Below are 14,584 nucleotides of genomic sequence, written 5' to 3'. Positions count from 1 at the left end.
TTAGGCAGCCCGAATCCTATTCTATTCAATTTACTGTCAGCATTTTTCCACTGTGATTATGGAACCCTTTGTTTTCAAGTTTGGCTGAGCTGAGGTGGAGCTGATGGGTATGGGGTGAGTTAAAGTGCCACAGAGCTCACTGTTCTTGGTGAGGTTTAGCTCTTTTCTTTTTCCTTGAATAAGCAACTTATTGGATTGCTGAAAAAGTTAATTTTAACAATTTTTCCAGCGATCTTGCTTCCTTAATGGAAGAGTGAATTTTTCAAGACCTTACTCTGCCATTCTTGATGAAATTCAGCCTTTTATTCTGTAAGTTCTCTCATGAAGTGAGAAATAGCAAACCCACTCTGTCGATCTTGTTTTTCTTATTCCCACCATAATGTTTCATTTCACAGCGATGTCTGTGAAAACTGCCAATGAACCCTTCAGCCCAGAGGCTTCAAGTGAATATATAAATAACTGTTTTGAAGGAATGTGCCCTGGGCAGGTTATTTCTCCCTTTATAGTTGAAAAAGTCAGCCAGCCAAATTTAAAGGTTAATTTGTCCTTGGATACTCTTTTTGTGATCAAAATTCAGTGATAAACTGGGCACAGTAGTGCTCACCTATAATCCCAGCAGTTGGGGAGGCTGAGGCAGTAGGATCTCAAGTTCAAAGCCAGCCTCAGCAAAAATAAGGCACTAAGCAACTCAATGAGACCCTGTCTCTAAATAAAGTACAAAATAAGGCTGGGAATGTGACTCAGTGGTCAAGTGCCCCTGCGTTCAATCCCTGGTACCCCCGCCCCTCAAAAAAAATTCAGTGTATAAAACAGAAACATTTTAGGCACTTCAACAGGAAGGGTTAATATATGGAATTAATTGTATATAAGAGGAATTGCAGGAGCAAAGGAGGATGTGTTGTAGGGTGAGTCTTTAGGAACAACTTTCAAGTGAATAAGAGATCTGACCTACACAAACATCCGCGTCTGAGGACAGACTTTATGTTAAACTAGTCAAAAAACAACTTTGAATCTTATTGTGCTTTTGTTTGTTTTCTTTGGTCTTGTTTTCTACTTTTATTTTTATTATTTCTTTATTCCTAGCCTCTTTTGGTTTATTAGTCTTTTGCTAGATTCTGCATTGAATACTTAAACACTTATTCATTTTCAAAATATGTTAATTAGAGTTTATGATTTCCTGTACATACTGTACAACTTTGGTGAAATCCTATGTTAATAAGTTTCACCCTAATTTATGTTTTTTGAGCTTATACTTTTATTTTGTATTTTATCTTTAGTGAGAATGTATCCTATGTACATGGCTTTTGTTATTGATTTCTATTTATTATTATAGCTTTATTTTATGTGGTTGTAAAATACTGATATTTTTGTGGTATAATAGTCTGTTTTGAAAATATTCCATTGGCATTTGAAAAGAATATATAGTCTCTTTGGTAACAACGGATACACACAAACATGCACACACAATCTGAATGGGTAATTTTATTTTTCAAATCCTTTATGACTTCAGTTGTTTCATTACTTAGTTTCTGAAGAAGGCATATTGAATTAATTTTCCTTGCTTTTTAACAATCTTTATTTTGTTATTCAATGCATAAAACATTGCCATTAGAAAGGATTACTTATGAATTGCAACATTTTAATCGTATAAAGCACATTATCATTTTTAAAATTTTTGTTTTGTATATCAGTCCATCAGAAATTAATGTCAAATTGTTATCTGGGTGTATCTTTGCTCACCTTTTCGCTAAAATTCTTTTGAGGTTTTATCTACATGGATTTTTTAATTTAAAAAATTGTTGACCCATAAGAGTTTTAAAAAATCTAATTTTAAAATAGGGTTCAAAAGTATACTGAACAAGAAAATGAATTCATTCATGTTTATACTATTGATTTATATATTTCATTTTATTTCCAACATCTTATTTAATTCTCATCATTTACTGATTTTAAAAGTATTCATTTAATGTCCTTTTACTGCACTTCTAATCTACAGCCCTAAATATTTTCTTATTTGAACACAGAGAAATGTATAATCCAGAAAACCTATTAAGATTTTTTCCATCCTGTTCTTCAATTCTACTTAATAGTACATTTTATTTTATTTCAAATACATCAGTGTATATATGAGAGTAAGAAAGGAAGAAATAAAATTATAATTCACAGAGCAAGCACTTCAGTATAAATATCTGACTGACATTAATTATCTCATTGGACCTCTTGCAGAACCACCCAGCTTAGAAGATGCCGGGAAGATGCTGAATGAGACGGTGGTGATCAACAACCCCATTCAGCTGGAGTGTGAGGCCTCTGGGAATCCTTTGCCTGGTATGTTGACTCTTGAATACGGTAATTTATTAACATTTTAAGGTTTCTGGGAATGACTGAAATTGTTTATGAACATAGTATACTAATTTCTAATTACTAATAAAAAAGATTATAGAATACATTTCAAGAGTAAAACACTGCTAAAAATGTCATATAAATGATATTTTTGAATTTCATTGCTTTTAACTGCCTCAAATAATTGATCCACTTAATGTGGAGATATGTGAATCATCTTGTCCGTATTGTAGCCGCAAAACCCACAATTGAGTTTTATGTACATTTATGTTGAAAAGTGTATTTTTAGTTTTTAAAACTATCTTAGTAAAGCTTGACCAAATTGATTCTTAATCACAGTCATTCTAACGAGGCTATGGTTTCATTTTGTATATTCCCATCACTGGTAGGCTCTTCATATAAATCAATAACAATATAAAATTTTGAAGCCAATACTATGTATGACATATGATTTTGATTAGACCTTTAGACAAAACTTTATAGGAAACACACAGCAAAAAGAAATAGAAGAGGTTTAAACTTTTCTATCAAACAATATTGATATATTAGAGACAATATAAAGAATATCTATTTGTTAACATTTCCGAACTCATATTGACTTTTGATGTTTTTCCTAACATTCTCTTAAAAATCAACCCTAAAAAGATGTTTATTTAAATAGATTAAGCTCACACCATAGGCATAAGAGTAAAGTAAGTGTGGCTACTTTAATTAAGTTCCAACTTTGTGTATTGAATTTTTTAAAAAATTTACACAGATCTTCATCTCCCTTTCCCCTTTTAGTTATCACATGGTACAAAGATAATCGTCCACTCTCAGGTTCCACTAGCATCACTTTCTTGAACAGAGGGCAAATCATCAATATTGAAAGTGCCCAGATCTCAGATGCAGGCATATATAAATGTGTGGCCATCAACTCTGCTGGAGCTACAGAATTATTTTACAGTCTACAAGTTCACGGTAAGTACCCAGGCTAAGGAAGCATTCTGTAAAATTCTAGAGTAAATATTTAGTGAATGGTGTTATTTTATTTTCTATTTAAGGGCCCAATGTTCTAAAACCAATTAACATTCTTATTCTTGATTACTACTAAAATGCTCAATTTTCAGGGCTGGGGTTGTGACTCAGGGGTAAAGCGCTTGCCTAGCATATGTGAGGCACTGGGTTCTATCCTCAGCACCACATAAAAAATAAGTAAAATAAACCCCGCATAAAAAAAAAAAAAGCTCAGTTTTCACATGCTGCTCAACTTGTTTTAGATGAGATATTGAAATAGTCACTGATGCGTTTATCAGCTAGCAATAATTCTACCTGTAAGTCTACCCTAACATAAGTGTTAAAGAAATGTTTCTGAGTTATCATCTCTAATAAGGCTTTTTAAGAGGAGTTGGCAATTAACACATTATAGTGGGTACATACACACACACTCACACACACACACACACACACCTGGAGAGAAAGAAATAGAAATCCACCTTCTCTTTAAAGAGCTGCCACACAAACTAATGAAACTTCCTTTTCTTCATCTGTAAGATGGAATTATGGATACTTGCCCTACTTATCTTAGAGAATGACTGTGATTATATTTCAAATAATAGATGTGGAAGAACTTACCAAAAACAAACATTCAAACAAAGCAAAAAAAATCAACCTGTAAGAAGACATTAGTATGGATATTATGTATGGTCTCCATTATCTTCTCATGACGTACCCTGTGTTGTTAACATACTTTTATTTTTTCAGTTCCTCCATCAATTTCTGGCAGCAATAATATGGTGGCAGTGGTGGTTAACAATCCGGTGAGACTGGAATGTGAAGCCAGAGGGATCCCTGCCCCAAGTCTGACCTGGTTGAAAGATGGGAGCCCTGTCTCTAGTTTCACTGATGGAATCCAGGTACCCTCTTTCATTTATTTAGATAAACCTACCACCCACTTATTTATTCAAGACAGGAATTACAAACATGTGAAGCTGTTGAAGACTTTGAGAGGAAACAAGATTAACAAATGTATTTTTAAAAAGTACACATAAGCATCCATAAGTACCATGGACACACAATTGGGATTTCTAAGCAATTTGTTGAAAGCTCAGTATTTCCAAGAGTTCCCCTGCCTCCCATGTAAGTATTATATTTTACCCATTTGTTTTAGATACCTGTTCTTTTGTATCTGTCCCCACTTCCTGCTCCTAGCACAATGACTGTTCATCAACAACAAAAACAAGAATTTTCCAGTAGAGTTTGTATTTAAATATCTAGAAATAATAACGGATCTGAGAAACAAATAGAATATGTACACTTCTATAAAAAACATCAAAGAATAAAATCAGAAAAATTATAATGGAAAAATGAGAAACACTTTGAGTCTTAGAAAAAAAAATAAGTGCATTACATTAACTTAATGTTAAAAATGCAGAAATCCATATACAGGCATTCCTTCATTTATGCTTCATGTTATTTTCCTTTACAGATACTGCAATTTATACAGATGGAGGTTTTTTGTCAACCTTGCATTGAGCAAGTCAATCAGCACCATTTTTTCCAACAGCACAAATGATAATTGCATTTTTTTACCAATGAAGTATTTTTTAAGTAAGATACATACATTGTGTTTTAAACTTACTGCTGTTTCACATGTAATAGACTATAGGACAGTGTGACATAACTCTTAAGCATGGGAGAACCAAAAAATTTGTAGGAGTTGCTTTATTATAATATTTTCTTTACTGCAGTGGAAGCAAACCCAAAACATCTCTGAGGTATGCCTCTATCTAATTTAAAGTCTAATTCTATTTTGCCTAACAGAGAACTTGTTCTCCTAACCTTCATTTCTTCTGGTATTTTTAAAAAATCTTAACCTTTCAGAATTTGGAATCGTTAGAAGATCTGGAACTAATGTCAATATTTAGGGAAACCACTGATCCAAGGGATAAAAGCACACAGAATAGGGATAATTTGTTTGGGCTATGACTTTGTTCTTTATTTATTTACCTATGGTGCTGATAATCAAACCCAATGCCTCATACATGCTAGGAAATCACTCTACCCAGTACTGATCCACAAGTTCAGCCCCATGACTTTGTTCTTGATCATAACTTTTAACTTTTTATATGTTTCTGAAAGAAAAATAAGGAGAGTAGCTTTTCTTTTTCCACTTCTCTTCTTTGCCCCCTGTGACTTGTGTGCTCTCTGTCTCTCTCTCTCTCTCTCTCTCTGATAATTATGGACAAACTTTGACTTGTTCTTTGTGCTATACATTGACCTGCTTATTGACCTGCTTTCAGTGGTTATTATCCAGTTTGGTTCTTATCTCTCATATTTTTCCACTGAGAAGATAAAAAGGGGATTATATTGCCCACTTTTAAAACATCCAAGTGAAAATTCTCCTAGTGACAAATGCCCGTCAATCAGCCTTTGAAAACAAGAGGGAAAAGACACCTTCCATTTTCATGGGGCATGTTGGTTATTTAGCTTTCTTTTCCTTGGCAGGTTCTCTCTGGGGGTCGCATCTTAGCATTGACCAGTGCACAAATAAGTGACACAGGGCGATACACCTGTGTGGCAGTGAACGCTGCTGGGGAGAAGCAAAGAGATATTGACCTCAGAGTACATGGTGAGACCTGCTACTAATTATGTCTGCTCTGGTATCAATGTGTTTGGCTCTTGAGCTCAGGGAGGACGTTAAGGGAAATTGTTGAGAATAATGAACTATGAACAAAGGAATTATAGTACCTGATGGATCCAAATCAAATTCTCTTTCTGTTTTATACTTGACTTTAATGTATCCTTTTAAAAGTTCCAGTATGTTAAAATGTGCACATCCATCCTCACTAGTGGTTTTGTAGAGTGCTCTGAAGAACACGACCATGGGTATCAGCTCTGCAATTGTAAAGGCGTTGTCTTCTTACTAAAGCAAATACCTGCCCCATAGTTCTTGTCATCCATTCTACACAAAGTCATTATTATTTTAAATTATATGTACAGTCACTGTATTTTGTAACCAATACTATGTCTATGAATTCAAAACAATTTGGGAAGCCAAGGTTAAATCAAATTCAGGTGATTTACCTATCCACAGTGTGGTCATGTGGATAAGAAGGGAATGCCTGGTTCCATCACAACAGAAGACCTCCATTCACTGATGATGCCTGTCATTCCACATCTTGGTATATCATTATATTTAGAACTGTTGCAGACTTCATTCAGTGTCTTATATGCATTGAATTCCTTGGTTCATGGAATAATGAAATTGTTTCTTCCATGGCCCCTTGGGTAGTATCTGTTTAATACAGGTCTAAAGTCCTGCTTCCCTCCAAATAACTCACTTTTATTGGAAATGTGTGTATATGTGTGTGTGTGTGTGTGTGTGTGTATCTCCAGATCATGAGGATCATGTTGACTTTTCTTTGTAAATTTGACAAAAACAAATGTATCACAAATAACTTCTATATTAATCACATACATTTTTAGTAAAGAAAAGTCTCTTCTTCCAACATTAATACCATATATTATTTGATATAAAAAAAATCCTAGTTGGCATTAGTATATTACCAAAGAGCTCTCTGTTGTCTTTCTTTTCTGTTGCTACTACAATTGTCGTGGATCTGCCTCCAGTCCCCGGATTTGCTGGTGTGTTTTAGGTAACAGGTTTATAATGCCCAATTCCAGGGATTCTAATTCATTCACTAAATAGGGTCGCTGTTATGCTTTCTAAAAACTGGATGACTGTCTTTCTAAAATATCTTCAGAGAAAAATCATCAGGCTAAGTATGTGACATAATAGCTCCTCAGTCATTAGATGGCTTCACAGCAGTTTTGACTAGGTCTTAGTCAACAGTGAAAATCAAGATTCAACTTCTTCCATTTGTGCACTGGCTAATGTCAAGAGTGGGCCTGGGAGATGATGGAGAACTGTAATTTTCTACGAGTTATGGAAACATTCATCACTATTCTTTATCATTTGGTAGGGTACTTCCATCCCATCTCTTTGGACTAAAAACTAGAATATTTCCTCTGGTATAAAAATAAAATGACTGACTGTTATGTGTGTATGTTTGTGAATGCATATGTATATTTATCATTTGAAATGTATATTCAGCAAACTACTAAAAACTATAAAATTAAGGCAGTGTTTTGATTTGAAGTCAGTTTCTAACCTGTGCTCCATTAGCATTCTTTCTATCCATTTTTTTCTTATATTAGTATTCTCAGCAATCTTGAGTCTACTTGGAGCCTAATCGATGTTAATCTCCAGAGGTAATTCCCCTTAGATTTATGTTCTAGAGTATGGGCATGGAAGGAGGAATACACAGTGTATAAAATAGTTCCCCCTATAAATGAATAGTAATTCCTTAAAGAATTTCCTCCCAGCTATAAATTGTGAGACACTGAAATAAGAGACATTTAAAAAAAGATTTGCATTCTTATAACACCTCTTCTTTAAGCCTAAGCTCAGAAAACTTTCTTATAGGGCTCACAGTCTTCAGCATCTCAGCAAGTATATCCTGATGGCAATTCTGACTTTGGTAATTACATTCAGTAGGTATAAAGTGTAGAATGAGTAACAAGTCCAGAACATACCCTTTCCTAAGCAACATAACCACAAAGCAAGAGAGAAAACAGCTAAGGAAACTTGTTCTCGTCTCAGACTAAACAGAAAGTTGGAAAGGAAAGACAGGACAGAAAAAAATACACGTGTTTCAGTAATGTATACATTCTCAACTGTGATTAGATTGCTTTAAGTTTTTTAAACAAATGCTCCATTATTTTTGCATTTTTTGCAGTTTTAAAAATCTGTTTCCTTTTAAATTTGAATGAACTCATTTAGCTATAAAGAAGAGTAATTGAAGGAACAATATTTAGAAATAAATTAGCATTTTGCAATCTTTGATTGTTTCTGAGTTTCACTTCTACAGTCCTAAGGAAATCATGCTCTTTTGTACATTCTACAAATAATGAAAGATAAACCATTTTATACAGCCATGGTACCTTTTTTATCCAATAAGACCAAACTCGACCCCAAATTATTTCTAGGCTGTGAAATTGGCTATTCTATTTAGGGTTTCCTATGTTGAAAATTGTGAATGTATCCATTTTCTTGATATTTTAGAAAGTGACATTAATTATACTTATTTTATTAGGACTTTTATCTTATTCTTGAGCAGACTAAGTCACATACCTCCTATTCTAGTGTCTCATATATCAAAAACAATTCCATTGTTGTCCTGTCTGGTGGATTACTTTACCTTTGAGAGCTGGACCTGTTGTGCATGATGAAATTTAGCAGAAGGAGCATCTTACAAATGCTCCCCTGGTCTGTTTCAGCCACTGTTGGGTCATTTCTTCCTTTCATGTCCATTGCTTTGGGTTTAGCACAAGCCTGCACCCAGAAACCAGACATAAATGCTCCCTTGGGTTCATATCCCTTTCCCACTAAAGCAGAGAGTAGCAGAGCAGCCTCATGGTTTCGGAAACACAAACGCTGCCAGTCAAAAATCGATTGCATTCATTCCTTGTCATCTGACCACATGCTGGAGTATTAAGCATGGAATAATGGCTAATGGACTATAATAACATTCACCACAAAAATCTCATTTCTACCAAACACTTGGAAAGACCCTCAGTATTCATTTAAATATAACTTAGCCTTTCTTATGAAAACCAAACAGAACAAAAACAAATTTAACAACTACAAATATCATGAGATTCCTGCAACTCTGAATAGTTATGGGATTTAATGAAAAATGGCCAAGGAAATTCCCCTCTGTGATTTTTTTGGAGTGTCCCTTTATGACAGTTCTGATTTCATCATTAATTTCTCTTTTCCAATTAATTTCATGTACAGGTTTGAAAGAGTCCTTGATAGATTATGGAGCCCATTTTCCTGTTCTTGACAGAGCTGTGCAAAACCATCCAAGACAGGCTGGGTGGGGTGGTGCACGCCTGTAATCCCAGCAGCTCAGGAGGCGAGGCAAGAGCATTGCAAGTTCAAAGCTAGCTGCAGCAATTTAGTGAGGCCCTTAGCAACTCAGTGAGACCCTGTCTCTAATAAAATAAAATACAAAAAAGGCCTGGGAATGTGGTTCTGTGGTTAAGTACCTCTGGGTTCAAGCCCCAGTACCAAAAAAAAAAAAAAAAGAAAGAAAGAAAAACCATCTAAGACAATAGGTTGTTTACTCTTAATATACTCAAGTGAAGGAGCTTCTTTGATTCTTTAAATTTATCCAAGAATGTATTTCATCTTCTGACAAGCTGTATAGCCAGAGAATTTCTAATTTTAATCACATTAAAATTTTAACTCATCTCCTCCTTTTATGTAACTGGATATTTTACAGCTGCCACGGATTTAGTTCGTTCTTTATTGTGTCACTTATCCCCCGGGGTCTTTGTTCCATAGAATGATGGCAGGGCACCATGGAAAACAAGAAAAGAACACTAAACTTCAAGTTAGAAGATTCTTTGCCATCAATTAGTCATTTTATTTTGCATAGCTATTATCTGTCACCCCTTTAATGTTTTGCACACGGTAAGGTAGGACGAGGTGATCTCTGTTCTCTTCCAGAATTTTTTTTTTTTAATTTCGCTTCTGTGACTATGAAATTCATTTCTTTTGCAAAAATATGTAACTATATACTGAAAGTATATTTGCTTTTATTTCCAAAATATTTCATGAGTGATTTATTACTTTGAAAACCTTAAGCAGTGACATCTAGTTCTAGACGTTTCTTAAGTGTGCACTTGTTGAGAACTTTTAGTTCTAAGTTTTTCAAATGAGAAGACAGTCAGCATATATTAATCAGTGACTTACTAACACTTGATTCTGAACCAAACGATGCAAAGAGACTATTTTAGAGCAGCTGTGATCCTCTATCTTAAAAGAACCAGGAAAGTTATTCACTGTACATCGTGATGATTAATGAAGATAAACAGTTTGCTGGCCTGTGTTATGCTGAGGGAAATCTCATCTTTCACTTAGTTCCACCAAATATTATGGGAGAAGAACAGAACATCTCTGTCCTCATTAGCCAAGACTTAGAGTTGCTGTGTCAAAGTGACGCTGTCCCCCCACCCACTCTGACATGGTTAAAAGATGGCCGCCCTTTGCTGAAGAAACCAGGCCTCAGTATCTCTGAAAATGGAAGTGTGTTAAAGGTAAGGCTGTAAATTCCTTTCATTATATATTACTCCTCAGCTCATGGTGTTGCTGTTACCCCTGTTAAGCTTGCCTATCTTTCACAGCTGTTCTAATTTCATGTTATAAATTCTGGGAACACTTTTCTTAATGAGGTTTTTAAAATTTTTTAATTTTATGCTTAATGAAATTTAAATACTTAATCATTTATCCATACTTGTAGCCAGAAACTATCTCAAAACATGCTTCCAGGAAAACATATGGAAATATTGCAATGACTGGCCCATCTTCAGTCATTCAGCCAATCAGCAAACACCATTCTGGGTGCTCTGGAGATGGATACCATTTAATATCCTCAATGTCTTAAAATTCACATAAATCCATGAAAAGTTAACCAACAGTTCAGTTCAAAAATGCAATAAGTGCTCTAAGTCTGAGTCAGTTACCAAGTGGATGTTACAGACAATATATGTAGGGAGGGATAGCAAAAGATGATGCTCTAGTTGCCTGGAAGAGTCTTGGAAGACTGCCTAACTTTTTAAGGATAAATAGAAATTTATTTTAAATCAATTAATTTAATTATTTAAAATTAATTCCCTAATTAAGGAAAGCTAAATAAACCAATTTGACTGATACCAAGAATTTTACAAAGTGAATATTTGGAAATGATTTTGAAAAGGTTCATCTGAGTGAAATAAGAGCTGATGCTGAAAGGGGGCCTCAGGCATTCGGATTTAGGAGGCCCTTAAACACGTGATCCTCTTGCTTCGGCTCCAGAATTGCTTGGCCTAACGGTGTTTGCCACTGTGCCCAGCTTGAAATTAAAAACTCTTAATCATTCAGCATTGCCTAATTTTCCATTTGTTCACATCATTTTCTCCCTTCCTTTTCCTTATATTTTAGTGAATAGGTCTTGAACTTATATTCTTATTTTATTTCAAATTATTTTTCCATACAGTTGTGAATAGAAATTTTTCTTAATTTTGAAACTGATAACTGCTGTTTATAAAAATTTACACAATTTTACATTGACCTGATTACCCCAGATATTGCTGAACTAATTTATTTTCTCTAGTGCTGTGTTTATGTGATAATTCCTTAGACACTTCACATGTGGGATATTATTTGCATTGGCTATTTGCTCTTTATTGTATAATCCTGTTTGAAATTCCCAGAATATTTACTAGAAGTCATAAAAAATAAACAACTTTTCTTTTTTCCACAAATAAGGTGAAAAGCACTCAGGTTTTCATATTAGATATGAAGCTACCTGCATGTTTTCCATAGTTGTCATTTAGTGAATTGAAAAAATTTCCTTGTAGTCCTAGCTTGTTATAGGTGTTTATCATTAATAGAAATTTGATTTATTAAAAGTTTTTCTCCATGAAAATGATTTGGGGCACTTTGATATATTATGATGTATTAATGTTTATTGTAAAATTTGCATTTGTAAGAAAAAAAGAATTTAGGAAGCCAAAAAGCCTAAATATTTGTAACCCCATGCTTATATAATACTTGTAATGACCCAGCTGAGAAATTCAAAAGATAGCTAAGTAATCTAGTTAGAGGCAGAACTTCAACTTGAACACAGGGAGTATAGCTACAAACTGCGCACAGCCTCTTGGTGGAGGAAGATCAGTCATTACTGGTAAACAGTCTGGAAGAATGGATGATGGGTGTCAGCATGTAGGAGGGGCAGTAAGGCGAGCAGCTTACCTTGAAGGACAGCAGCATGGGGGAGAGAGGGAGGGAGTGTGAAGGCGAAGGCTAGAGAAAAGGGTGGAGACCTTGGGAATTAGGACCCTGTAATAAGGGAGCCCAGACCAGAGAGCCCAGACCAGAGTCACTGGTGAATGAAAGAGGGATAAGCCAACTAAGCTGCAGGGGCAGCAAAGAAAAAGAAAGAAGAAGAAAAAGCACTACACCTGCCCAGAGGCAGAGCCCAACCTTCTAGAAGGCAAGTAGTAAAATTCTCAAGCCTTAGCTTTGACTGAATGACAGGAAGACAACTATGTAGACACCACTCTGGGTGAATAGAGAAGTTCTATTGATGTCCACCACAGAACTGGACCAGATACCTGGGGTGTACAGGTCCCATTAAGAAGCCTGGGGAGGAGACTAGAGTGATAACCTGGACAGAAGTCAAGCATAGTGGGTCAGCAGAAACCATGTTACCTGAACGTTCTGGTCACACACCTTGACCCAGATACAGTGGTAGAATCCAACCATTTATTTGGCCTGGTATACACTAGGTGCTCAAAAACCCCTCCTCTCTGGGGCTGGAGTTGTGGCTCAGTGGTAAAACACTTGCCTGGCATATGTGAGACCCCAGGTTTGATACTCGGTGCCATATATAAACAAATAAAACAAAAGATCCATTGACAACTAAAAATAAATAAATAAATAAATAAACCCTCCTCTCTATTCTGTTCATCTCCCACCTCCAAACCTCATGTGGGGAAAAGACATATGTAATCAGGCAATAATAAAATAAGGATATTAACTTACTGAACATTTGTCCTCAATAGATAAGGATTGTATATTTTAAAGCCGTGAGTTGATCAGAAATTGTGAAAAAATTTTTTGCTGTTTTATCTAAGTTGTATTTTAAAAGTCTTTCTAGATTTTCAACATAAATCAAGTCAAAATAAGGTTTGAGCATTACTGTTGAATCTGGGGATGGGAGTTTAGCTGTTCATTTTTTGATTCTCTCACCTTTTTATTGTTTAAAAATCTTCAGAATAGGGGCTGGAATTATGGTTCAGTGATAGAGCACATGCCTAGCATGTGTGAGGCACTGGGTTCAATTCTCAGCACCACATGTAACTAAATGAAAATCTTTAGAATAAAAATTAAAAGTAAGAGATTACCAAGAGTCACTAGTGGAAAACCCCCGACTGTGAAACAGCACTTGTGATTTCAGAGAGTGGTTTTGTTTTTAGATTGAAGATACTCAGGTTCAAGACACTGGTCGTTACACCTGTGAGGCAACGAATGTTGCTGGAAAAACTGAGAAAAACTATAATGTCAACATTTGGGGTAAGTACAATCAGCCCCTGTAAAGCTAATGACATGACCTGAAAAAAAATTTTTTTTTGGCATAAAAATATAATGAGGGCAAAATAAGCCCTCATTAAATTTATGGTGTGTTCATCTGGCTAAGGATACAATGATAACTATAATACTACTTTCCAGCAAGCTTCTTGTTTTTTTTTTTTTTTAATTTTATTTTATTTTATTTTTATTATTGTATACAAATGGGATACATGTTGTTTCTCTATTTGTATTTAGAGTCAAGGCATACCATTTGTGTAATCATACGTTTACATAGGGCAATGATGTTTGATTATTTTTTTTTCCTTCCCCCCCTCCTCTCCCACCCCTCTTTCTCCTCTATACAGTCCTTCTTTCCTTCATTCTTACCGCTCTCCTTATCCCTAACCCTAAACCTAACCCTAAACCTAATGCTAACCCCTCCCACCCCCCATTGATTCACTGTGTCAGTTCTTAAAATGATATTCATCCAGGTAACTAAAATCGGTTATAATACAGAGATGGGTAATCACCGGTGCTTTTAGAAACTCTGAGCAGTCTTGAGTATCAGCTCAAAGAACTAATTCAGGAGCAGCAATAGATGGATCCCCTGAGCCTAACGTGGCAGTAGTGACTTTGCTGTGGCAGGGCTTTTCTCTTCTGCCCAGTGTGTCTTTTAGCTTCCACAACCAGAGCCTTGGGATGTGTGGGTCTTCTCTAGACACTAGCGATGGGTTGGCCAAGTGAACATAAATCAAAAGCCAAATGATACATGTGAACTAACGGTGAGAGGGGAAGACAACCTGGGTCTCAGTGGAAGAAGATGGGGTTACTATGCTAGTTCAGAAAAGCTGTTCTCGCTTGAAGCTTTACTATGCGTTACTAATTAAGGAAATTCTTATGAATGATCACAACTTTTGCTTTGTCCATGGCTGTCTCCTAATTGTTAATTGCTGCTCCTATTTCTAGCATCATTACCTTTAAATACTGCTTTAAATTCCTTTATGACGTATTAAGCCCTCTTTATTTCGACTGGGTTTTGTTAAACATTTAAATGAGTGAAGTCATGAGCTGACATTT

General features: G+C 35.3%; 1 protein-coding gene across 5 annotated transcripts in view; it reads left to right on the top strand.

The window, feature by feature from the left end:
* The window catches only part of Hmcn1 (hemicentin 1), a 413,611-nt gene that overhangs the window by 271,931 nt on the left and 127,096 nt on the right, over positions 1 to 14,584 (top strand). For all 5 annotated transcript variants that reach the window (XM_047520702.1, XM_047520699.1, XM_047520701.1 and 2 more), the window contains 6 exons: positions 2,227 to 2,328; positions 3,127 to 3,303; positions 4,087 to 4,238; positions 5,830 to 5,953; positions 10,316 to 10,491; positions 13,414 to 13,510. In XM_047520702.1, coding sequence (XP_047376658.1) covers positions 2,227 to 2,328; positions 3,127 to 3,303; positions 4,087 to 4,238; positions 5,830 to 5,953; positions 10,316 to 10,491; positions 13,414 to 13,510 — 828 coding nt within the window. The remainder of the gene's footprint in view (positions 1 to 2,226; positions 2,329 to 3,126; positions 3,304 to 4,086; positions 4,239 to 5,829; positions 5,954 to 10,315; positions 10,492 to 13,413; positions 13,511 to 14,584) is intronic.

This window comes from Sciurus carolinensis, chromosome 12 (assembly GCF_902686445.1).
Source record: "Sciurus carolinensis chromosome 12, mSciCar1.2, whole genome shotgun sequence".
NCBI classification, from domain to species: Eukaryota; Metazoa; Chordata; class Mammalia; order Rodentia; family Sciuridae; genus Sciurus; species Sciurus carolinensis.
Note: the sequence above shows the minus strand (reverse complement) of the source record. Positions and strands in the feature narration are given on the sequence as shown.